Source organism: Mauremys mutica, chromosome 13 (assembly GCF_020497125.1).
Source record: "Mauremys mutica isolate MM-2020 ecotype Southern chromosome 13, ASM2049712v1, whole genome shotgun sequence".
Taxonomy (NCBI): Eukaryota; Metazoa; Chordata; order Testudines; family Geoemydidae; genus Mauremys; species Mauremys mutica.
In genome coordinates, this window is record NC_059084.1 from 1,244,461 (window position 1) to 1,267,874 (window position 23,414).

Sequence of the window (23,414 nt, forward strand, 5' to 3'; positions counted from 1 at the left end):
TATCAGAAACCTGGAAAAATCTCTGCCTGGATGGGCTCAGGTGTTTGGTCACAAGCTGAGGTGGTTCAAAAGTTTTGGATCTTTTTAAGCAGAATTTTTTTATTGTTTCTTTAAACAATCGAACACAGCAAGCAGCAAATATTTGGCCACACACTTCTGAAACCCCAAACCATATTCAGGTTTTGTCAGACTAATTTCAGCTTTTCAATTAAAAAAACCACAACAAATTTTGAAGGAAAGCAGACATTGTCGGTGATTTTTTTTCTGCTTTTTAAAAACCCCTAGTTTTCAATCCAGAAAAAGTTTTGATGGAAAATATTTGTCCAACCCTTTTAATGAGCTTTAGTGCCTTTTAGCACTAGCTGATGCTGAGAACCAGTGATATCTGGGCAGTCCTGTCTGGAGCTGTCCCTGCCGCCAGCTCTGGGGAGGGGAGGGCGCATGAGTCCTGCTTTCTGGGCCATGGGGAGCTGCCAGGCCGGTGTGCCCAGCGTTAGGAATGACAGTGGCAGGCCTGGGCCCAGCAGCTCCTCACGGGAAGCAGCAGAGGGAAGAGGGAGGGCTGGAGGCGAATGAAGACGCGTGTGTGTTGGGAGAATGACAGATCTGGCTCTGGGGAACCAGCTCTTTGCCATGAGCTGAGAGCGTCCCGTCCCACACAGCTCCCGGGGCCGGCGCTGGGTGAGCTTCACGAGAGGTTCGCTCCAGGGAGGCCCAGTGATCAGTGGCCTCTGGGCTCAGCTGTTTGCCCCAGTCGGGGCGTGGAGCCGCCTGGAAACATGAAGTCACCTCTGCAGCCTGTTATTACATTTCCACCTTCCTCATCCAGGGACGTTTCCCAACTCTTGCAGGGCCCTGCTGCTTCCCTGTTCCCTTTGGGAGGGGCAGACAGCGGGGGCGGCTCTCTTGTGCAATGTCCCCTCCTGTGACGGCAGTGCCGGGCTGGCACGATGGTATATAAGCCGGTGCAGCTCGGCGCTGGGCATCCTGGCACAGCAGCACCATGAAATCAGGCCTCCTCCTCCTCCTGGGGCTCCTCGCCCTCTGGGCTGAGCTGCCGCCTGCCTCTGGGCAGCTCCGTCAAGGTGAGGGCTCCCTGCCCCTGGCTCCCAACCCAGCCCGGCAGCCAGCGCTTCCTTCCTGCCTGCCCCCAGCCCTGAGCCTGCCTAGCCCCGTTCGCTCTCAGCGGGTCCTGCCCCGTATCCCCCACGTGACAGCCCCTCGCAGCGTCCCTGGGCCTGCTGCCAACCCCTGGACGTGGGGCTGTCCCCGGGCCTCCCCCATTTCGCCCCAGTGAAGCCTCCTTGCTCTGTCCCCGGCCTTTCGCTCTTCCCTCCCCACTCCAGGACACCGAGCCCCCTGGCTCTCCCCAGCCCTGTGGCCGAGCCCAGGCTGGGGGTCAGTCGACTGCTCACCTCTCCCGGCTGCCCAGACAGCAGCCCGGGCCCTGGCAATTGCTGTCCTGCCCGCTGTGCTGCAGGGACCACCCCGGCCCCGGCCTGGGAGATGGCCTGCATGGGCTGTTCTGTCGGGCCCTGTGCTACCGCGGCCTCCTCTCCCTGCCCCACCCAACCGATCCCCCCAGATCTTCCTCCTCTGCTGCTCAGCCCCTGCCCCCATGCCATTTGGACAGCTCTGCTCTGGCTCCTTGTTCAGATGTAGCGATACTGCAGAGCAACAAATGCTGATGGGGAAGGTATGAAAAGGAAACCGACAGAATTAATCTAGATAAAAGGCCCAACCAACTGACGTGGTTCAAGGACTGTGTTTAAATCATGCTTGGTAAAAACAGAAGATGTGGAATCGGAAATTGGTGTGTCCGATATTAGACCTAATTGGTGGACAAAATAATGAGGGAATGGGCTATTCCACCCTCTGCGCTCCCTTTGTCGGTCCTAAGAAAGTGAACAAGAAAGTGTTACTTAGCCCTGAACATAACTCAAGAGCCAGGGGCCCGCCAATGAAATGAATAGGCAGCAGGTCTAAAACAAACATAAGGAGGTGTTTCTTCACACAACGCACAGTCAGCCTGTGGAACTTGTTGCCAGAAGATGTTGTGGAGGCCAAAATATAACAGGGTTAAAAAAAGAATAAAATAAGTTCCTGGAAGATAGGTCCATCAACGGCTATTAGCCGGTGAGGGATGCTACCCCATGCTCCGGGTGTCCCTAAACATCTGACTGGTAGAAGCTGGGACTAGACAACAGGGGAGGGATCACTTGATGATTCCCTGTTCTGCTCAGACCCACTGAAGCACCTGGCACTGGCCACCGTCAGAAGATCGGATACTGAGCTAGATGGACTGTAGGTCTGACCCAGTGTGATGAAGCAGAGAAACTGTCAGCCTTTGGAGAGCCTTTGGGCCCAGCTAGCCAGCTCCATTATACATGCAGTGAATGCCAGGCCTGGGGGTGGGAGAACAGGAGAGAGCCTGGCCCAGTTTGGGGCTGACCTGCAAAGAGGCAGGATCACCAGCTGGTCGGCCAGGGCAGCCAGCTGGGAGCAAGCACTGACTCCGCAGCCAAGGGAAATAGTCAAGGAGCCTCCAGCACCTGGGCAGACCCCAGAGACATCGTGGGGCTCACCCCCACCAGCTTGCGACAGCCCTGTCCGAAGGAGCCTAGGACTGTGGTAAGGCACCGCCCAAAATGGGACCCTCCGGGAAGCCAGCTGACCAGCAAACTGGGCTAGAGCGGCCTCTCCCCCAACCTGAACAGACTGGCAGGGAGCCGGCCAGGGCAGCAGATTCTGACTCCCTGCTGGAAGGGCCCCCTATTCAAGGGTTGACATATATAAGGTCCTGAGCTGGGACACGGTGCAGAGGGAGGGCCCAGATCCCCCTACCCCTCTTGGCCTTCAAGACTGAGGCTCCTCAACCAAGTGGGGGACTGAGGACTACATGCTCTAACCACTAGGAAGTTCAGCCCTCCAAGCTGCCTGTTACACCCAGTATGATCATTCTTATGTTCTTAAGAAAAAGACTTTGGGAGGAAGATGGAAGAAGAGACAGAGACTACCGGAACGAGCTTCACCATCATGACTGCCATCCTCCCACCCCATTTCCTGGGGTCTCAGGTCTTTGTCACCCTCACTATGAGAGATGGCCTGACCAGAACGGCCTAAAGAGAGAGGGACCCAGGTGACATCGCCTCCCAATCAGCGCCAGGTGAATGCCAATCACCACCTGGGATAAAATGGGCTCAGACTTTAACAACAACAACAGCTCCATCCTATCTCAGCTAACGTCTTCTCTTTCCTGCAGCGGGACAGTTGGTGCGTCTTCACTACCAGCTAAGAGAGGCCAGAGAAGGGGGTTTTTCCTTCTGAAACTCTCTCCAGCTAAAGAGACAGGGCCCTAGGGATGGGGTTAAAACGAAAGCCTTATTTAATGCTTAGCGTTTCAAAGGCTTCAGCTGTTTTCCCTACTTTTCTGTATCTTTAATAAAAAGTTAAAAAGATTTTTACTGTGGTGATTGCCCCATTGCTGAGCAGGCTGAGGTCTCTGTATTCCAAGCCCCAGACCTTGATTAACACTGTTTAATGTTGGCCAGGGGCTGGGTTATGTTACCACTTTTGGCCTACATAGTCCATCTAATTAACACAGCGCCACTGTCACCAGGCCTGATCACCAGGAGCTCTGGGAGGAGCCCAGATTTAGGTGGGAATGACACTAAGTGAAAACAGCTCATTAGTTCTGGGAGCTGAATTCTAGTCCTGCCTTGGGAGCCTCAGGGCTGGGGAAATGATAACGAAATTCATTTATAAAAATGTTCCCCATCTGTGAGGAAATGGGAATGTTCTTGTCTTCTGTGAATGCTGAGTGGGGAGCGTTGGCCTGGGAAGGTGGCAGGGCAGTTGTGCTGGGATGGCCCGGGCCTGCCTTGGGGAAGGGAGGTACCTGAGCATGTAACCTGAGAACCCAGGAGGGGGGTTGGAGGCCAGGTGACACCTCTGCCTGGGACACTGGACAAAGGACACAAAGGCTGGGGGAGGAGCCGGGGGGAGGCTGAGTGAGAGGCTGGAGGGAGTTTCAGTTTGGAGCTGGCTGGGGAAATGGAGGGGAGCCCAGACGGGACTCGGGACTCCCTGGCCCCCCAGATGGACCTAACTAAGGGGGGTCCTGTTGTCTGTACTGGCAAGACCTGTCTTGGACTGTGTTCCTGTCGTCTAAATAAACCTTCTGTGTTACTGGCTGGCTGAGAGTCGTGGTGAATCGCAGGAAGTCAGGGGTGCCAGGCCTAGTCTCCCCCCACACTCTGTGACACCATCCAAATCTGTGCAATATATTTTCAAGTAAAACTGCCATGACAGTACCTGCAAACAGGAAAACTGGGCATGTAACTGACCTCAAGCAGTCCAAAGACCATGAGCATGCATGTGTAGGTAGACAGTTTACATACGTGCTCAGTAACTGTGCATTCAGTTTAGGTGTGCAACTGGGCATATGATTTGTCTGCTCACTTCTCTGTTTAACTTCTCCAAAAACTTCTCCAGACTCCGCTGCCCTGGGCTACTCCCTACCAGTCTGTTCAGTTTGGGGAGAGGCCTCTCTAGTTCTGAACGTTCTTCAACTACTAATTTAAATGACATAATCCTCAAGGATGGGTTTTGCCTAGGGGTTCTGATACCCCCAGAGACGCTCACAGCGCTCACGCATTAGCAACAAGGGCCTTGTGTAGCCCCATCTCCCACCCCAGGCACTGCAGCTTGCATTGACCCTTTAGGCCGGGGCCCGTTAGTTTCGAATCAGGCAGCTGAGATCCTTTGCAGGGTTCCCCCTTCCTTCCTAACCCATCTTTCTTTGCTCCGTAGCTAATGCGATCTGCAATCTCCCTGCGGATCCCGGCCCGTGTTTCACCTACAGCCGCAACTACTTCTACAACTCGGCCACCAAGAGGTGTGAGGAGTTCGTTTATGGCGGCTGCCAGGGCAATGGGAACAGGTTTGACACTATGTTCAGGTGCCTCAAGACCTGTGGAAGCTCAGGTAAGACAGCAAAAGAAACTCAGCTAGTTGGGTTACGAGCTGCCGAGGTCAAAGGGGTGTGAATGGAAAGCAGCTGGGGCCACAGAGGCTGATCCCCACTCTAATGACTGACTGGCTGCATCACAGCAGTGCCTAGACGAGCGGTTCTCAAAGCCGGGCAGCTGCTTGTTCAGGGAAAGCCCCTGGCGGGCCGGGCCGGCTTGTTTACCAGCCGCATCCGCAGGTCTGGCCGATCGCGGCTCCCACTGGCCGCGGTTCGCCGCTCCAGGCCAATGGAGGCTGCGGGAAGTGGCGCGGGCCGAGGGATGTGCTGGCCGCCGCTTCCAGCAGCCCCCATTGGCCTGGAGTGGCGAACCGCGGCCAGTGGGAGCCACGATCGGCCGAACCTGAGGATGTGGCAGGTAAATGTACCATCCCGTCCCATCCCATCAGGGGCTTTCCCTGAACAAGCGGTGGACTGGCTTTGAGAACCACTGGCCTAGAGGATCCAGAAGATCCAGAACCCCATCATGCCGGGCACTGCAGAGATGCAGTGAGAGGCAAGAGTTATCTCACAAGGCCCCGAGGAGCTCACAGTGTGACTAGGCAAAGGGAGGAGGGCTGAGGACGAGCGTGGGAGAGGAGTCCATGGCACAGCTCATGCTGGGAGATGAAACTAAATTGAAGGTCCCTGAGTCCTGGTAGCTGCATTCCAGCCGGCTCTGGAAGGCCCCTGGCTAGGGCGTTAATGACAATCCTGCTGAACACGTCTGTACTCTGGCACCCAGAGCCGCTAGCCCGGCTCAGAGGAGTCATGCTCATCTCTGGCACGGCTGGGGCGGGGGCTGAAGGAGCAGGAGTGAGTCCCAGTTTCAGACACTTCTGTGCTGGAGAAATGGCTCACACAGCTGCCATGGGTGCTGGGCATTTCCTCTCTAACCCCGGGAGAGCGCCCACGAGCCCAGGTTGCCTTTGGCTCAGGGATCCTGGTGTCCGGAGAGCCGAAGCAGCAGTCACCTTCCGGCGTTATTTATTACAAGCCGGGTGTGCAGACGCTCTTTAGCGTGATGCAGCTTGGGGTGCCTGATGATGTCACTAAGATACATTCAGGGTTCCCCAGTCACCCAGCAGCCACCCCAGCCGGGGACTCTCCTGAGAGTTACTGGCTGGTGTCACTCCGTGTCCATCTGATCAGCCGTGAAAGTGATGGTATTGTCCATACTCCTGCAGTCCATCCCCAGGCCAAGCTCCCACTTCAGCCTCCAGGCCTTTCCCTGGCTCAGGACATCAGGATTTCAGAGCTACACCATCCTGTCGACCAGCATGAGGGGGTCTCACTGCCTCTGCACTGAGATTTCAGTTTTGCTTGTAGCTAAATGACGTTGATCAGCATTACAGTTTATTCCAGATATAGGTGAGATTGTAATTGACACCTAGACAAAATGATCAGAAAGATGCAATATTAAAACAGCAGAAAAAAATCAGTAATTTTTGCAGTGGATCCCAATCCCAGAATGTTCAGCATGCCAGTTAATGTGCCTAATTTGTATGGAAAAGTGCTCGTGCATTTTGTCTGCCCATTTGTTTGCATAACATGTCTGAAAATTTGGCCCTAACTGTTCTTCCGTTAATAGTTGAAATGGTGTAATTCTTGAGAATGGGTTTTACATGGGGTTGATACATCAGATGCGCACACCTTTCTCATGCACTAAGGACCAGGTCATCTCCTCTCCAGCTGCTGCACATCACTGCTAGCCTGGGGCGAAAGACTTTGCTAGCTTTCAAAGAGGAGACTGAGCTCCTTCGCAGAGTCCACCTGTTCCTCCTCACTTGTTTCTCTTTATTCTGTAGCTAAAGATATCTGCCAGCTCCCTGTGGAGCCTGGCCCATGTCAAGCCTACATGACCCACTACTTCTACAACTCGGCCACCAAGAAATGTGAGATGTTCAGGTACGGTGGCTGCCAGGGCAACGAGAACAGGTTTGCCACTAAAGAGGAATGTCTCAAGACATGTGGACAGCCTGGTAAGAGAATGACGGAAACTCAGGTAGTAGGGTCATCAGCTGCCCAGGTAATAGAGACGTTAATGAAAAGCAGCTGGGGCCACAGAGACTGATCTCCACTCTAATGACTGACTGGCTGCATCACAGCAGTGCCTAGAGGATCCAGCAGAGCCAGGACCCCATCATACCGGGCGCTGCAGAGACGCAGTGAGAGGCAGCCCTGGCCCCGAGGAGCTCACAGTGTGACTAGGCAAAGGGAGGAGGGCTGAGGACGAGCGTGGGAGAGGAGTCCATGGCACAGCTCATGCTGGGAGATGAAACTAAATTGAAGGTCCCTGAGTCCTGGTAGCTGCATTCCAGCCGGCTCTGGAAGGCCCCTGGCTAGGGCGTTAATGACAATAACAATCCTGCTGAACACGTCTGTACTCTGGCACCCAGAGCTGCTAGCCCGGCTCAGAGGAGTCATGCTTGTCTCTGGCACAGCTGGGGCGGGGGCTGAAGGAGCAGGAGTGAGTCCCAGTTTCAGACACTTCTGTGCTGGAGAAATGGCTCACACAGCTGCCATGGGTGCTGGGCATTTCCTCTCTAACCCCGGGAGAGCGCCCACGAGCCCAGGTTGCCGTTGGCTCAGGGATCCTGGTGTCCAGAGAGCCGAAGCAGCAGCCACCTTCCAGCGTTATTTATTACAAGCCGGGTGTGCAGACGCTCTTTAGCGTGATGCAGCTTGGGGTGCCTGATGATGTCACTAAGATACATTCAGGGTTCCCCAGTCACCCAGCAGCCACCCCAGCCGGGGACTCTCCTGAGAGTTACTGGCTGGTGTCACTCCGTGTCCATCTGATCAGCCGTGAAAGTGATGGTATTGTCCATACTCCTGCAGTCCATCCCCAGGCCAAGCTCCCACTTCAGCCTCCAGGCCTTTCCCTGGCTCAGGACATCAGGATTTCAGAGCTACACCATCCTGTCGACCAGCATGAGGGGTCTCACTACCTCTGCACTGAGATTTCAGTTTTGCTTGTAGCTAAAAGATGTCAATCAATGTTACAGTTTATCATAGTTTTAGGTGAATTTTTGTTATGATCTAGATAAAAGAGCTACAAAGAAATTGAATTAAAACAGCAGAAAAAATTGTAAGTACATTTTGCAGACAGGTCGCATTTCTGAGAATTTTCAGCATGCTGACTTATGCTCCTAGTTTTCCATGGAAAACTGCATATGCATTTTGTCAGCCTATTTGTCTGCCCGACTTTTCTGAAAATCAGGCCCTAACTGTTCTTAAGCTACTAGTTTAAATGGTATAATGCTTCAGAAGGGGTTTTACATGCGTCTCTGATCCACCAAATACACCCACAGCTTCCATGCATTAGTGACAAGGCCCTCGTTATCCCATCTCCCACCCCTGCAGCCACTTCACACCCACCCTGGAGACTGGTGCCGTTAGTCTGTAATGTGAAGGCTGAGACGCTTCACCGATTTCCCATCTATCCTAACCTGTCTGTCTTTCTTCTGGAACTAAAGAGATCTGCAAGCTCCCTATGGAACCCGGCCCATGTTTTACCTACGTGTCCAGCTACTTCTACAACTCGGTCACCAAGAGGTGTGAGGAGTTTGTTTATGGCGGCTGCCAGGGCAATGGGAACAGGTTTCCCAATATGGACGAATGTCTCCAGACTTGTGGAAGCTCAGGTGAGAGCAATAGAAACTCAGCTGGTTGGGTTGTGAGCTGCCCAGGTGAGAGAGACATTAATGCAATGATGCTGGGGCTGCAGGGACTGATCTCCATTGTAATGGCTGATTGGCTGCATCACAGCAGTGCCTAGAGGCTCCGACAGAGATCAGGACCCCGGCGTTCCAGGCGCTGCACAGACACACAGAGCTCGCAGTCTGACTAGACAAAGGGGAGGAGGGGCTGAGGATGGGTACTTTGAGAGGAGTCCATGGTGCAGCTCATGAGGGGAGTGAACTCACTTGAATGTCCCCCGAATCCAGGTAGCTGCATTCCAGCCTGTCTGGCAGCCCCTGCTAGGGACATAATGACAATAACAATCCTGCTGAGCATGTCTACAGCCTGTACTTCCTGAGACTGGGTTTCACATGGTGTCCTGATATACACACAGCTCTCATGAACTGGGGACAAAGTTCTCTGGTAGCCCCAACTCCCACCGCGCTGCTGCACCTCGCATCCCCCCGACCCCCACAAGACTGGGCCCAGTTAGTTTCGAATTAGGAGGCTGAGCTCCTTTGCCGAATTCCCCCTTTTCCTCCTAACTTGTCCCTCTTTATTCTGTAGATGTAGATACCTGCCAGCTCCCTGTGCAGCCTGGCCCGTGTAAGGCCTACACGACCTGGTACTTCTACAACTCAGCCACCAAGAAGTGTGAGGAGTTCAGGTACGGTGGCTGCCAGGGCAACGAGAACAGGTTTGCCACCAAAGACGAATGTTTCCAGACATGTGGACGCCCAGGTACCGTGATGATGGAAACTCGGTTGGGCTGTGATCTGCCCAGGCCAGAGGCACATTAATGCAAAGATGCTGGAGCCACAGGGGTGATTTTCAATAAATCTTCGAATACCTGGGATGGTCCAGGCAGGCGTTTGTCTAACCTGCTCTTAAACACCTCCAGTGATGGAGATTCCACAACCTCCCTAGGCAATTTGTTCCAGTGCTTAACCACCCTGACAGTTAGGAAGTTTTTCGTAATGTCCAACCTAAACCTCCCTTGCTGCAATTTAAGCCCATTGCTTCCTGTCCTATCCTCAGAGATTAAGAAAAATAATTTTTCTCCCTCCTCTTCGTAACAACCTTTTATGTACTTAAACTGTTATCATGTCCCCTCTCAGTCTTCTCTTTTCCAGACTAAACAAACCCAGTGTTTCCAATCTTCCCTCCTAGGTCATGTTTTCTAGACCTTTCATCATTTTTGTTGCTCTTCTCTGGATTCTCTCCAATTTGTCCACATCTGTTCCAGAGTGTGGTGCCCAGAACTGGATGCAATACTCTGGCAGAGGCCTTATCAGAGCTGAACAGATTGAAAGAATTATGTCTTGTGTCTTGCTCACAACACTCCTGCTAATGCATCCCAGAATGATGTTCGGTATTTTTTGCAACAGTGTTCACTGCTGACTCATATTTAGTTTGTGATCCACTATAACTAAGCCTAATTTTAGTCACGGATATTTTTAGTAAAAGTTATGGACAGGTCACGGGCAGTAAACAAAAATTCACAGCCCATGATTTGTCCATGACTTGTCCAATATACCCCTGACTAAATTTGGGTGCTCGTGGGGAGGGCGAGTGACCCGGGGCCTGGCTGCGCCTCTGCCTAGGAGCCGAGGGATGTGTTGCCAATTCCAGGGAGCTGCCCTGAGGTAAGCGCTGCCTGGAGCCCATACCCACCCCCTGTGCCCCAACCCCCTGCCCCACCCTGAGCCTCCTCCCACACCCAAACTCCTGCTGCTGCTGCTGGAGGATGTGGAGCGTGGTGGCCCGAGACTGCCCCAGCAGCGGCTGGTGTGGCTGGCCCAGGGGCTGCCTGAGCTGGTCAGGCAGCCCTTGGGCCAGCTGCATTAGCCACTGCAGAAGTCACAGAGGTCATGGAATCCGTGACTTTCCATGACCTCCGTGACAGACTCACAGCCTTAACTCTAACCCCCAGATCCCTTTCCGCAGTGCTCCTTCCTAGGCAGTCATTTCCCATTTTGTATGCGTGCAACTGATTGTTCTTTCCTAAGTGCAGTACTTTGCATTTGTCCTTATTGAATTTCATCCTATTTATTTCAGACCATTTCTCCAGTTAGTAAAGATAATTCTGAATTTTAATCCTGTCTTTCAAATCACTGCAACCACTCCCAGCTTAGTATCATCTGCAAACTTTCTGAGGAGTCTTGATGCATTTATCCAAATCATTTATGAAGATAGCAAACAGAACCAGACCCAGGAGAGATTCCTGCAGGACCCTGCTCGATATGTCCTTCCAGCCTGACTGTGAACGCTTGATAACTACTCTCTGAGTACGGTTTTCCAACCAGTTGTGCACTACCTTATAATAGGGTTGTCTAGGCTATATTTCTCTGGTTGTTTCTGAGAAGGTTGTGTGAGATAGTATCAAAAAGCCTTACCAAAGTCAAAACGCATCAAGTCTACCAGTTCCCTCATCCACAAGTCTTGTTACCTTGTCACAGAAGGGTACTAGGTTGGCTTGACATGATTTGTTTTGACAAATCTATATTGACTGTTACTTATCCCCTTATTATCTTCTAGCTGCTCACCAATTGATTGTTTGCTTATTTGCTCCATTATCTTTCTGGGTACTGAAGTTAAGCTGATTGGTCTATAATCCCCTGGGTTGTCTTTATTCCCCTTTTCATGACTAGATACTATACGTGCCCTTTTCCAGTCCTCTGGGATCTCTCTGATCCTCCATGAGCAAGGCTGAGATTTTGTTGTGGATATTTTTAATAAAAGTCAGGGACAGGTCATGGACAATAAAAAATTCATGGAAGTCCATGACCTGTCCCTGACTTTTACTAAAAATATCCCTGATAAAATGGGAAGGGGCTGGGCAGCTGTGGGGTGGCTGGGAGCTCTGGGGCCCTCACCACCTGTGAGGCCTCAGAGCTCCAGGATGCCCTTGCCCCACCCTCCCCCATGGTGGCCAGGGAGCTGCGCGGATCCCCCTGCCCCCTGCAGTGGCCAGGGAGCTGCGGGGTACCCCTGCTACTCATGGCAGCTCAGAGCTTGGGGGCCTGCTGCCTCAGGTGGCAGGGGCATCTTGCAGCTCTCTGCCGCTGCGGGAGGCGATGGGACCCTGCAGCTTCCAGCTGCCGGGGGTGAAGCCTCACGGAGGTCTTTGGAAGTCACAGATTTCGTGACTTTCGCGACCTCCGTGACAAAATCGTAGCCTTAGCCATGAGTTCTCAAAGATAAATGCTAATGGCTCATAAATCTCTTGAGTCAGTTCCTTAAGTATTCTAGGATGTATTTTGTCAGGCCCTGCCAACTTGAAGGCATCTAACTTGTCTAAGTAATCCTTAACTTGTTCTTTCCCTATTTCAGCCTCAGAGCCTGCCCCATTTACGCTGATGTTCACTATATCAGTCACCCGATCGCTGCTAACCTTTTTGGGGAAAACTGAAAGAAAAAAGACATTTAATGCTTCCGTCATTGCTATGTTTTCTGTTATTGTCTTTCTCTCCTCATTGAGTAATGGGCCTCCCCTGTCCTTGGTCTTCCTCTTGCTTCTAATGAATTTGTAAAATGTTTCCTTGTTACCCTTTATGTCCCTAGCTAGTTTGATCTCATTTTGTGCCGGGACCTTTCTAATTTTGTCCCTGCATGCTTGTGTTGTTGTTTTGAGATCCATCCTTCATAATTTGAGCTAGTTTCCCCTCTTCGTATGGCTCTGTTTTGAGTGTCAGGTCGTTGAAGATCTCCTGGTTAAGCCAGGGTGGTCGTTTACCAGACTTCCTACCTTTCCTATACTTTGAGATAGGTTGCGCTTGTGATCTTAATAAAAAACAGCTAACTCCCTGAACTCTTTTTCCCCCTTAGACTTGCTTCCCCTGGGATCTTACCTATCAATTCGCGGAGTTTGCTAAGGGGGGATTTCTTGAATTCCATTGTCTTTATTCTGCTGTTTTCCCTCCTACCATTTGCACCTAATTTGCATGAAAACTTGCACATGCATTTTGCTTGCCCATTTGTCTGCCTGATGTTTCTGAAATCCTGGCCCTAAATGTTCTTCAGCTCATCATTTCAACGACGTAATTCTTGAGCATGGGTTTGACCGGGTGCTGATACACCAGATACACCCAGAGAGCTCTCATGTGCTGGGGTCAAGGTCTTCTTTTAGCCCCATCTCCTACCCCAGCTGCTGCACCTCACAACCAGCCTGGAGCCCAAGAGCCTGTTAGTTTTGAATGAGGAAGTTGAGATTCTTTGCAGAGGGCCCCCCTGTCCTCCTAACCCATCTGTCTTTCTTCTGTAGTTCAAGAGATCTGCAAGCTCCCTGTGGATGCCGGCTCATGTTTTTCCTACATGACCCGCTACTTCTACAACGCGGTCACCGACAGCTGTGAGGAGTTCGTGTATGGCGGCTGCGAGGGCAATGGGAACAGGTTTGCCACTAAAAATGAATGTCTCAAGACCTGTGGCAGCCCAGGTAAGAGAGCGAGAGCAACTCAGCTAGTTGGACTGTGAGTTGCCGAGGAGCAGAGATGTTAATCAAAGACGCTGGGGCCACAGGAACGGATCTCCATTATTAGCTGTATCATAGCAATGCCTAGAGGACCCACCAGAGATCATCTCCCAACGTGCTGAGCACTGCACATGGCGGCAGCCCTGGCCCCGAGGAGCTCAGTCTGACTAGACAAAGGGTGGGAGGGCTGAGGATGGGTACTGTGAGAGGAGTCCATGGTACTGCTCATGACGGGAGTTGGAACTCAGCTGAAGGTCCCCCGAGTCTCTGCATTCCAGCCGGCTCTGGAAGGCCCCTGGCTAGGGCGTTAACAACAATAACAATCCTGCTGAACACGTCTGTAGCCTGGCACCCAGGACCGCAGACCTGTTGGTCTGGCTCAGAGGAGTCAAGCTCGTCTCTGGCCCAGCTGGGGTGGGGGCTCAAGGGGCAGGACACTGGAGAAATGGCTCACACAGCTGCCATGGGTGCCGGGCATTTCCTTGTTAACCCCTGAGAGCGCCCACGACCTTTGCCTTTGCTCAGGGGTCCTTGTAACGTGATCCCTGGGGTACAACCTGGAACTGGGGTTCTGCTGGGCCCCCCTAACTCTCCACCCTGGGCTGACTCTCACAAGGCTTTGCGAGTGACAAGCAGAAAGCCCCTTCAGGGGCTGTGATCACTCCGCACAACAGCATGCGGAGCCCCGCACCCAGCTCTATCGCATGAATGCTCCCAGAGCTGCTCACGAATCACACAGAGAAAGGCACCAGCAAATCTGCCAAGCCCCCAGCCTTGCACCCCAAAACTGAACCGTCTTGCTTTGGTTCATTACCCAGCATGGGGTGTGTGATGATGTCACTAAGATACATTCAGGGTTCCCCAGTGACCCAGCAGCCACCCCAGCTGGGGACTCTCCTGAGAGTTACTGGGCTGGTTTCATTCCATGTCAGTCTGATCAGCAGTGAAAAGGTTTTGTCAATACTGGGGACAAGATCCTCCTGTGCATCCCCAGACAAAGCTCCAGCCACAGCCTCCCTGGCTCAGGACGTCAGGATTTCAAAGAATGAGGAGTCCTTGTGGCACCTTAGAGACTAACAAATTTATTTGAGCATGAGCTTTCGTGGGCTAAAACCCACTTCATTGGATGCATGTCATTTCAAAGCTGTATCGTCCCTTCAACCAGCATGACAGATCTCACTGCCTCTGCACTGAGCTTTCAGTTTCGCTTTTAGCTCATTGATGCTGATCAGCATTACATTTTATTCCAGTTATAGGGGGACTATTTGTTAAGATCTGGACAAAATCACTTAACAGAAATAACATTAGATCAGCAAAAGAAAGATCAGTGATTTTTGCAGTTGGATCCCAATTCCCAGAATGTTCAGCATGCCAATCTAGGCACCTAATTTGAACGGCAAATGGCACATGCATTTTGTCTGCCCCTTTGTCTGCCCAATGCTTCTGAAAACCTGGCCCGAAACCTTCTGCAGTAATAATGTTAATGATAAAAAGCGACTCATAGACTCATAGACTTTAAGGTCAGAAGGGACCATTATGATCATCTAGTCTGACCTCCTGCACAATGCAGGCCACAGAATCTCACCCACCCACTCCTGTAACAAACCCCTAACCTATGTCTGAGTTATTGAAGTCCTCAAATTGTGGTTTAAATACCTCAACGTGCAGAGAATCCTCCAGTGACCCATGCCCCACGTTGCAGAGGAAGGTGAAAACCCCCCAGGGCCTCTGCCAATCTGCCCTGGAGGAAAATTCCTTCCCAACCCAAAATATGGTGATCAGTTAAACCCTGAGCATGTGGGCAAGAGTCACCAGACAGAGGCAAAGTATTTGTTTAGATATTGGGCCATGCCTAGATTATCCTTAACCTCCACTCCATCCTCAGTGTTTAGCGGTCCCACTTCTTCTATTTTGTTTTCTTCTTATTTATATGGCTATAGAACCTTTTACTATTGGTTTTAATTCCCTTTGCAAGGTCCAACTCTACATGGCTTTTGGCCTTTCTCACTTTATCCCTACATGTTCTGACCTCAATAAGGTAGCTTTCCTTGCTAATCCCTCCCATCTTCCACTCCTTGTAGACTTTCTGCTTTTTCTTAATCACCTCTCTGAGATGCTTGCTCATCCAGCTTGGTCTACAACTCCTGCCTATGATTTTTTTCCCTTTTCTTGGGATGCAGGCTTCTGATAGTTTCTGCAACTTTGACTTGAAGTAATTCCAGGCCTCTTCCACCTTTAGATCCACAGGTTCTTCAGTCCAATCCACTTCCCTAACTAATTTTCTTAATTCTTTAAAGTTAGCCCTTTTGAAATAAAAAACCCTAGTCCCAGGTCTATTTTTGTTTATCCTTCCATCTAGTTTGAACTGAATTAGCTCATGATCACTCAAACCAAGGTTGCCCCTACAACCATTTCTTCTATGAGGTCCTCACTACTCACCAAAACCAAATCTAAAATGGCATCCCCTCTTGTTGGTTCTTCAACTACTTGGTGAAGGAATCCATCAGCTATCACATCCAGAAAAATCTGAGCCCTATTATTGTTACTAGCACTTGTCCTCCAGTCTATATCTGGGAAGTTAAAGTCTCCCATGATCACACAATTCCCATTAGTATTTACTTCATTAAAAACATTAAAAAGGTCTCTATCCATATCCAAATCTGATCCCGGCAGTCTGTAGCACACCCCAAGCACTATCGCATGGGAGGCTCTAGTAGCTTTCTTCCTCAATGTGATTTTTGCCCAGACAGACTCTGTCTTATCCATTCCATCACTTCTTATTTCTTTACAGTTAACCTCATCATTGATATACAATGCTACGCCACCACCTTTGCCTTTATTTCTGTCTTTGCTAAACAGCACATAGCCTTCAACACCTGTACTCCAGTCATGACTACTATTCCACCATGTTTCTGTTATCCCTATAATAGCCAGTTTCACTTCCTGCACCAGTAGCTCTAGTTCCTCCATTTTGTTACCTAGGCTCCTCGCATTAGTGTACAGACATCTTAATTTTTGCCGTTTGGCTTCACTGACATTCTTTACCCAATTAGGCCCAGACATTCTACCACCAGTATCACCTATTAGACTGGTATCTACACTACCCTTCCTCCTTACGTCCATTCTCCTGCCCACGGCTGTATCCTCTCTTACTTTGTTTTCTTCTCTCTCATGTTAAATTCCAGCGTGGAGATTACCTGGACATCTCCCAACCATCTCCCCCAAATTCCTAGTTTAAAGCTCTCTTAATCAGTTGTGCCAGCCTCCATCCTAGAAGTCTATTTCCCTCCCTACTCAGGACAAAGAGTCCTGTGGCACCTTATAGACTAACAGATGTATTGGAGCATAAGCTTTCATGGGTGAATCCCTACTTCGTCAGACGCATGTCAAAGTTAATGATGTCATTCCTGAGCATTGATAGTACATGGGGCTCGGTACAGCTGATACATACGCTTTCTAGCACTAGGGACAAGGTCTCTTTTAGCCTCAGGTCAGACCCCAGTTGCTGCCTCTTTCACCCCTCATGGAGCCTGTGGCCTTGTTGGTGTTGAATAGGAGGCTGAGATCTTTCACAGCCCCTGTTCCTCCTAACCCGTCTGTCGTTATTCTGTAGATACAAATATCTGCCAGCTCCCTATGCAGCCTGGCCCATGTCAGGCCTACGTGACCCGCTACTTCTACAACTCGGTCACCAAGAAATGTGAGAAGTTCAGGTACGGTGGCTGCCAGGGCAATGAGAACAGGTTTGCCACCAAAGACGAATGTCTTGAGACCTGTGTGCGACCAGGTAAGCGAGTGAGAGAAACTCAGCTAGTTGGGTCGGGAGCTGCCAGATAATTGAAACGTGAAAGCCACAGGGGTTTGTAGCAGGGTGGACCCTGCTCCGGGGTTTTAAGGGGTTAAAAGTGGCCTGACAGAGCTGAGCTGATTGGGGAAGTGGCTACAGCTGGGGGCCACGCCCCAAACTGAGGAGCAGGGCCTTATAAAAGGCAGGGAAGCTAGGAGCCCAGACAGTCTCTCTTCTGCCTTCAGAGAGAGATGGGCCTAGCTGCTGGGAAAGAGAGACCAGGTACCTGAGTGCAGCAGGGCTGGGGAAGGCTGAGGAGCCGGGGAGCTCCAGCCTAGAAAGCCCCAGGCTGCGGCCTAGGAGTGGGCCGATAGGTACTGTGGGTTGCAGAGGGCGGCCCAGGGGTAGGACAAAGCAGCAGGTCCAAACCCTCCTTGCCAGGGATGAGTTGGCTGAGACTGCAGTCTGCCCAGAGTGGGGGCTAGACAATGACTGGCAGTAGCCATACACTGAGGCAAGGTAGGGATAGAGGGTGAGGGTTCCCTAAGGAGGGGAGACCCAGAGAGACGGGGGTTATTGTCAGGGGGCAGCACCCCAGAGAAAGGGGCACCGGGTCCAGGGAGGGACACGGGGGCCAGACGAACAGGTGGATCACTGGCCTGCAGAGGGCGCTCCGGTGCTGGACGGAGCTAATTCCATGAGTCACCAGCAGGAGGCGCCGCAGGGGTGAGTACCGCCCGGTTACAGGTTGATCACCACTATAATGACTGATTAGCTACATCACAGCAGTGCCTGCACAGACCAGGGCCTCGTTGTGCTAGGGGCTGTACAGAGGAGGCTAGGGAGTTAATGACAAGAACAATCCTGCTGAACACGTCTATAGCCTTTCCCCCAGGACCGCACACCTGCTGGCCTGGCTCAGACGAGTCATGCTCATCTCTGGCACTGCTGGGGTGGGGGCTCACGGGGCAGGACACTTAGTGCTGGAGAAACGGCTCACACAGCGGCCATGGGCGCTGGGCATTTCCTCATTAACCCCTGAGAGCGCCCAGGAGCCCAGCTTTGCCTTTGGCTCAGAGATTCCACACACAGCAGAACTAGACTGTCCGAACCTGATCCCGAATGCAGCTGAGCCCTGGGATGAGCCCGGCCCCTCGCTTACTGGGCACTGGCAGGTGTAACTGCAGGCCTTTCACCTTCCACTGCCCTGCCTGCTCCCCACATCAAGAACATTCCCACTTTGTCACAGCACGACAAAATCGTGAGCGCTGGCAGCACACTCAGGCCCCGCCAGTAGTCAGTGCCCGGTGGATCAGCAGTGAAAGGCGATGGTATTGTACATACCAGGCACAAGGTCCTGCAGTGCATCCCCAGGCAAACTCCTGCTCCAGCCTCCAGGCCCTTCCCTGGCTCCGAGGATTCCAGAGCTGCAGGATCCCTTCAAGCAGCATGACGGGGCGCACTCCTCGGCACTGAGAGTTCAGTATTGCTTGTGGCTAAATGACGTCAATCAGTGTTACAGTTTTTCCGAGTTATAGTGAGACTGTAGTTCAGGTCTAGACCAAATTGTTTAACATGAATTATATAAAGACAGCAGAAAAAAATGTCAATTTTGTAGATAAATCCCAATTCCTAGAATGTTCATCATGCGAATTTATGCACCTAATTTGCTTGGAAAATTGCACGTGCATTTTGTCTGCCCATTTGGCTGCCTAACGTTCATGAAAACCTGGCCCACGGTGCTTCCACGAATAGCTGAACTGGCGTAATTCTTGTGCCTGGGTTTCACATGCGGCTCTGATACACCCGCAGCTCTCGGGCATTTGGGTCAAGGCCTTGGTTAGCCTCAGCTCCCACCCTTCTCACCCACTCCAGAGCCCGGGCCCTTGTTCGCTTGCAGTGCGAGGCTCAGTTCCTTTGCAGATTTCCCCCTTTCCTCCTTTGCAGTTAATGATGTTTGCAAACTCCCTGTGGACTCTGGCTCATGTTTTTCCTACGTGACCCTCTACTTCTACAACTCGGTCACCAAGAAGTGTGAGGCGTTCACCTACGGCGGCTGCGAGGGCAATGGGAACAGGTTTGCCTCCGTCGACGAATGTCTCAGGACCTGCGGAAGTGCAGGTACGAGAGTGACAGAGGGATGGGGCTAAGCTAGACCTATCTCACAGAGCTGGAAGGGACCCCGGGAGGTCATCGAGTCCAGCCCCCGCCTTCGCTAGCAGGACCAAGGACTGATTTTGCCCCAGGTCCCTAAGTGTCCCCTCAAGGATTGAGCTCACAACCTGGGTTTAGCAGGCCAGTGCTCAACCCACTGAGCTACCCCTCCCCTCATGGGTGGGGTGGTGTAAAGTCCTGACCAGAGCAGGTGCTTGTCACATTGCAAAGGCGCCAGCCTGTTCCTACATTTCCCTTTGGAACAGGAACGAACACGTCATTTTCTAAGGCCGTTGGGTGACTCAGCAACTGCTCCCCTTCTCCTGTTGTCAAACGGAACAAACGGCTACCCAGGGAGGTGCCTCTTTGCAGGGGTGAGAGCGCAGCTGGGACGAGCCCTTGGCCCTCCCGGTCGCCACTCTGCACCCGTTGGAAACGCTGTTACTGTTATGGCCCCCAAAGGGGCTGGGCGCGGCACAGCCAGGATCTCCCATCAGCCCAGCATGAGAGACACGAGCTCTGTGCAGGATTCACAGAGAACCACAGAGATGTTCGCTCCTGCGGGCGGTCCTGCCCCTCGGCCGCTCCCTTTGCATCCCTTAGCGCCGTGTTTATCCACCCTTCCCTCGCTGGCACCCCTGGGACAGAATTCCTCCCCTCACCCCTAGAGCTGGGCGGGGCTCGGCCCGGGAGAGCCTGGCTGAAGCTGGAAGTGGAGGTTTCTTGGCTGGAAGGCCGCCCCTCCCTACGCTGAGCTCTCGGTGAGACAGGGACTGGAGAGGGACTGGGCGGGGACCCCTAGCTCTAGGGCAGAGGCCAGGGGTGCCCTGAGCGCAGGCCTGGGGGCAGTTTTCCATCTGGTATCTAATCTCTCACTGCTGTCTCCAGGGCTGGTGCATTTCTCTGAGGACCCCGCTCAGCCCCACATGGAGCTGTTGGGCTTTGTTACCAGCCAGGTGTCTCAGTGCCATGGGACCGTTCTGTCTTCCAGAGAAACCCGGGTTCTGCCCCAAGACAACCGGAGGGCTCTGCATTCTGGGATGCAATGATGATGACGACTGTCCTGGAGCAGAAAAGTGCTGCAGTAATGGGTGTGGCCGGACTTGCCAAACCCCCACGGCAGGTGAGGTTCAGCATAGTGCCGGGGGTCTGCAGAGCGAGTCCTGCCTCCCGCTGCACGGGGCCGTTCTGATCACCAGGCACAAGGGCTCCCTGCCCCCATCTCTGAGCGCTGGGAGGAATCGGGGTCACGCAGACAGGGGCAGGGCCTGGAGGATTCTCTGCAGCTTGAGGTCTTCAAACCGCAATTTGAGGACTTCAGTAACTCAGACATGGGTTAGGGGTTTGTTACAGGAGTGGGTGGGTGAGATTCTGTGGCCTGCGTTGTGCAGGAGGTCAGACTAGATGATCATAATCAGGGCCGGCTTTAGGAAGTGCGGGGCCCAATTTGAACATTTTTGGCGGGGCCCTGGCAGGGATGACTAAAAAAAAAAAAGCCTTTCATTTCTTCCTTCTATTATTTACTTTCCATAACTATATAAATAATAAAATTATATATTATGTACATTGATTCATATATGCTGTTGATTGGTTATTAATGAACACCGTTTCACATGTGTGGGTCACCGCCAATCCCTGGGGGTGTGCACATGTGTGGGTTCCAGCTGCTCCCTGCCCCCCCTCATTGAAGCAGGTGTGCAGGGTTACTGCCCTGGGAACTGCAGGGCAGCAGTGGACATGGGGCTGGTTGGAGGCAGGGCAGGGGCTGACTGGAGGTAGGGTCTGGCTGCAGGCAGGGCAAGGGGTGCGGGGCTGGCTGGAGACGGGGGTGGGCTGGCTGGCTTCAGGCAGGGCCGCAGGGGAGTGCAGCAGGGGTTGTCAGGGCTGGAGACAGAGGATTGTGGGACTGGCTGGCTTCAGGCACGGGGGTGCAGCAGGGGTTGGCTGGAGACAGAGCAGGGGGTGCAGGGCTGGGTGCGGGCAGGGGTGTGTGAAGGGCTGGCTGGCTTTGGGCAGGGCCACAGGGTGTGTGGCAGGGGTTGGCTGGAGACAGGGCAGGGGGTTTGGCAGTGGCTGGCTGTGGGCACAGGGTGCAGAGCTGGCTGCAGGCATGGGGGGGCAGAGCTGGTGCAGGCAGGGCAAGGCAAGGGCTGCAGCAGAGGCAGCTGGAGCCCTGGCCCTTTAAATAGCCCCCAAGACCCCCTCTATCCCAGGGCTCTGGGGGCTATTTAAAGGGCCCGGGGCTCTCCTGCTTCTACCCCACTTCAGACCTTTTAAATAGCCGCGGGAGCCCTGAGGAATGCATAGGGGCAACCCGGGGCTCCGGCGGCTATTTAAAGGACCGGGGTGGCAGAGACAGCTGGAGCCCCAGGCCTTTAAATAGTCCCCGGAGCCCCCCGCTACCCCAGGGTGCCAACTGGGAGAGCGGGGCTGCAGTGTAGGGCTTGCCGCACTGCGGCCGAAGCTCCAGCCGGGGCCGCGGGGCTTGCCGCACTCTGGCCGGAGCTCCAGCTGGGAGAGCGGGGCTGCGGGGCTTGCCGCGCTCCGGCGGGAGCTCCAGCTGGGAGAGCGGGGCCGCGGGGCTTGCCGCGCTCCGGCCGGAGCTCCAGCTGGGAGAGTGGGGCCGCGGGGCTTGCCGAGCTCCAGCCGGAGCTACAGCTGGGAGAGCGGGGCCGCGGGGCTTGCCGCGCTCCGGCCGGAGCTCCAGCCGGGGCCGTGGGGCTTGCCGTGCTCCAGCCAGAGCTCCAGCTGGGAGAGTGGGGCCGCGGGGCTTGCCGCGCTCCGGCCGGAGCTCCAGCTGGGAGAGCGGGGCCGCGGGGCTTGCCGCGCTCCGGCCGGAGCTCCAGCTGGGAGAGCGGGGCCGCGGGGCTTGCCGCGCTCCGGCCGGAGCTCCAGCTGGGAGAGCGGGGCCGCGGGGCTTGCCGCGCTCCGGCCGGAGCTCCAGCTGGGAGAGCGGGGCCGCGGGGCTTGCCGCGCTCCGGCCGGAGCTCCAGCTGGGAGAGCGGGGCCGCGGGGCTTGCCGCACTGCGGCCGAAGCTCCAGCCGGGGCCGCGGGGCTTGCCGCACTCTGGCCGGAGTTCCAGCTGGGAGAGCGGGGCCGCGGGGCTTGCCGCACTCTGGCTGGAGCTCCAGCTGGGAGAGCGGGGCTGTGGAGCAGCCGCTCTCCCGCCTGCGCTTTGGTCAGGGGAGCGGGGCCACAGAAGACCCCGGAGCAGAGAGACGGCAGCTGGAGTAAGTAAAAAAAAAAAAAATTAAAAAGGCGCCAAAGGTGTGGGGCCCTCTTAGGCGCGGGGCCCGATTCCCAGGAATCGGGCGAATCGGCTTAAAGCCGGCCCTGATCATAATGGTCCCTTCTGACCTTAAAGTCTATGAGTCTATCACAGACCTGCTCCGAGTGACCCAGCTCCCCCAGGCCTGGGGTCTGCGTGGAAGCTGGGAGTGCAGATTGCCCTCTCCCCCCACGGTGCTCCCAGCTCTCTGGGGACGAGGCGAAGGGCTGCGGGAGGCTGGCGTGGAGATGGGGAGAGGGCTGCTCAGGGGTGATATCGGCCGGCTGGGTCTCCTGCCTCCTCCCCGGGGCTGCTCTGTGCCAGGGGGTTTGCCCAGTGGTGGCTCCCGAGGTCACCCAGCCCCGTGCCCTCAGCCCTGCTGCAAGGACGGCGACTGCCGGGGAAGGGCCCGGTGCAGCCGCATCCGCCGTGGCCCCGACCCCCTCCCAAGGCAGAACCGCTCTGCCTGCACCTGACACCGAGGGGCCCCCTGCGTGCCGGGATCTCTGTGCCCAGCCCTGCGCATGAGGCAGTCCAGGATTGCAGGTCCTTGCTGCTGTCACCTCCCTCCCTGCCCCCCAGCCTCAGGAGCAGCCCCTGGCCTGACCGACTGCCCCTTCTTCCACAGGGCCGACCAGAGAGAGTGACCGGGACGAGCCGAGAGCGTGACAGCAGGGCCTGTGGGGGGATGGGACAGGATCCTCCAATCCGGTCCCCACCTGACACCCACGCCCAGTCGCCCGTGGGCCTGATCTCGCCCCGCACGTGGCTTGTGTAATAAAGAGCTCAGCTCAGCTGGCCTCCCTGTGATTTCCTGGCTTGGGCCTCACTGTCCCTGCAGCTGGAGCCTGTGCCCCAGGCTAATGTCCCTGGTGAAACAGGGTCTCCGGGGGGGTGGCAGGCATTGGACAGTGTCACTAGAGCGTGAGCTGCCCCATAGGCCCTGGCTCCAGAGAGCAGCTGTTCGTGTGCTGGAGACACCAGATCCCAAGGATCGCAGTCCCCCGCCCCACAGGACCTTCGCTACAAGAGGAGCAT

General features: G+C 54.1%; 1 protein-coding gene across 1 annotated transcript; it reads left to right on the forward strand.

The window, feature by feature from the left end:
• The first annotated feature begins 921 nt into the window (after nucleotides 1–921).
• Nucleotides 922–23,045, forward strand: LOC123348274 (papilin-like). Its single transcript, XM_044985783.1, has 10 exons — nucleotides 922–1,085; nucleotides 4,813–4,986; nucleotides 6,817–6,990; nucleotides 8,488–8,655; nucleotides 9,260–9,433; nucleotides 12,957–13,130; nucleotides 16,780–16,953; nucleotides 18,901–19,074; nucleotides 20,099–20,353; nucleotides 23,005–23,045. The coding sequence occupies exons 1-10, from the start codon at nucleotides 1,004–1,006 to the stop codon at nucleotides 23,043–23,045; spliced, it is 1,590 nt and encodes a 529-aa protein (XP_044841718.1). The 5' UTR covers nucleotides 922–1,003.
• The last annotated feature ends 369 nt before the right edge of the window (nucleotides 23,046–23,414 follow it).

What these genes read in the sequence shown, in the direction of transcription:
- LOC123348274 (XM_044985783.1), top strand. Translation starts at nt 1,004, where the DNA reads ATGAAATCAGGCCTCCTCCTCCTCCTGGGGCTCCTCGCCCTCTGGGCT. An exon ending in CTCTGGGCAGCTCCGTCAAG is followed by an intron (nt 1,086 to 4,812) that starts GTGAGGGCTCCC and finishes TTTGCTCCGTAG; the next exon opens with CTAATGCGATCTGCAATCTC. An exon ending in CCAGACATGTGGACGCCCAG is followed by an intron (nt 9,434 to 12,956) that starts GTACCGTGATGA and finishes TTTCTTCTGTAG; the next exon opens with TTCAAGAGATCTGCAAGCTC.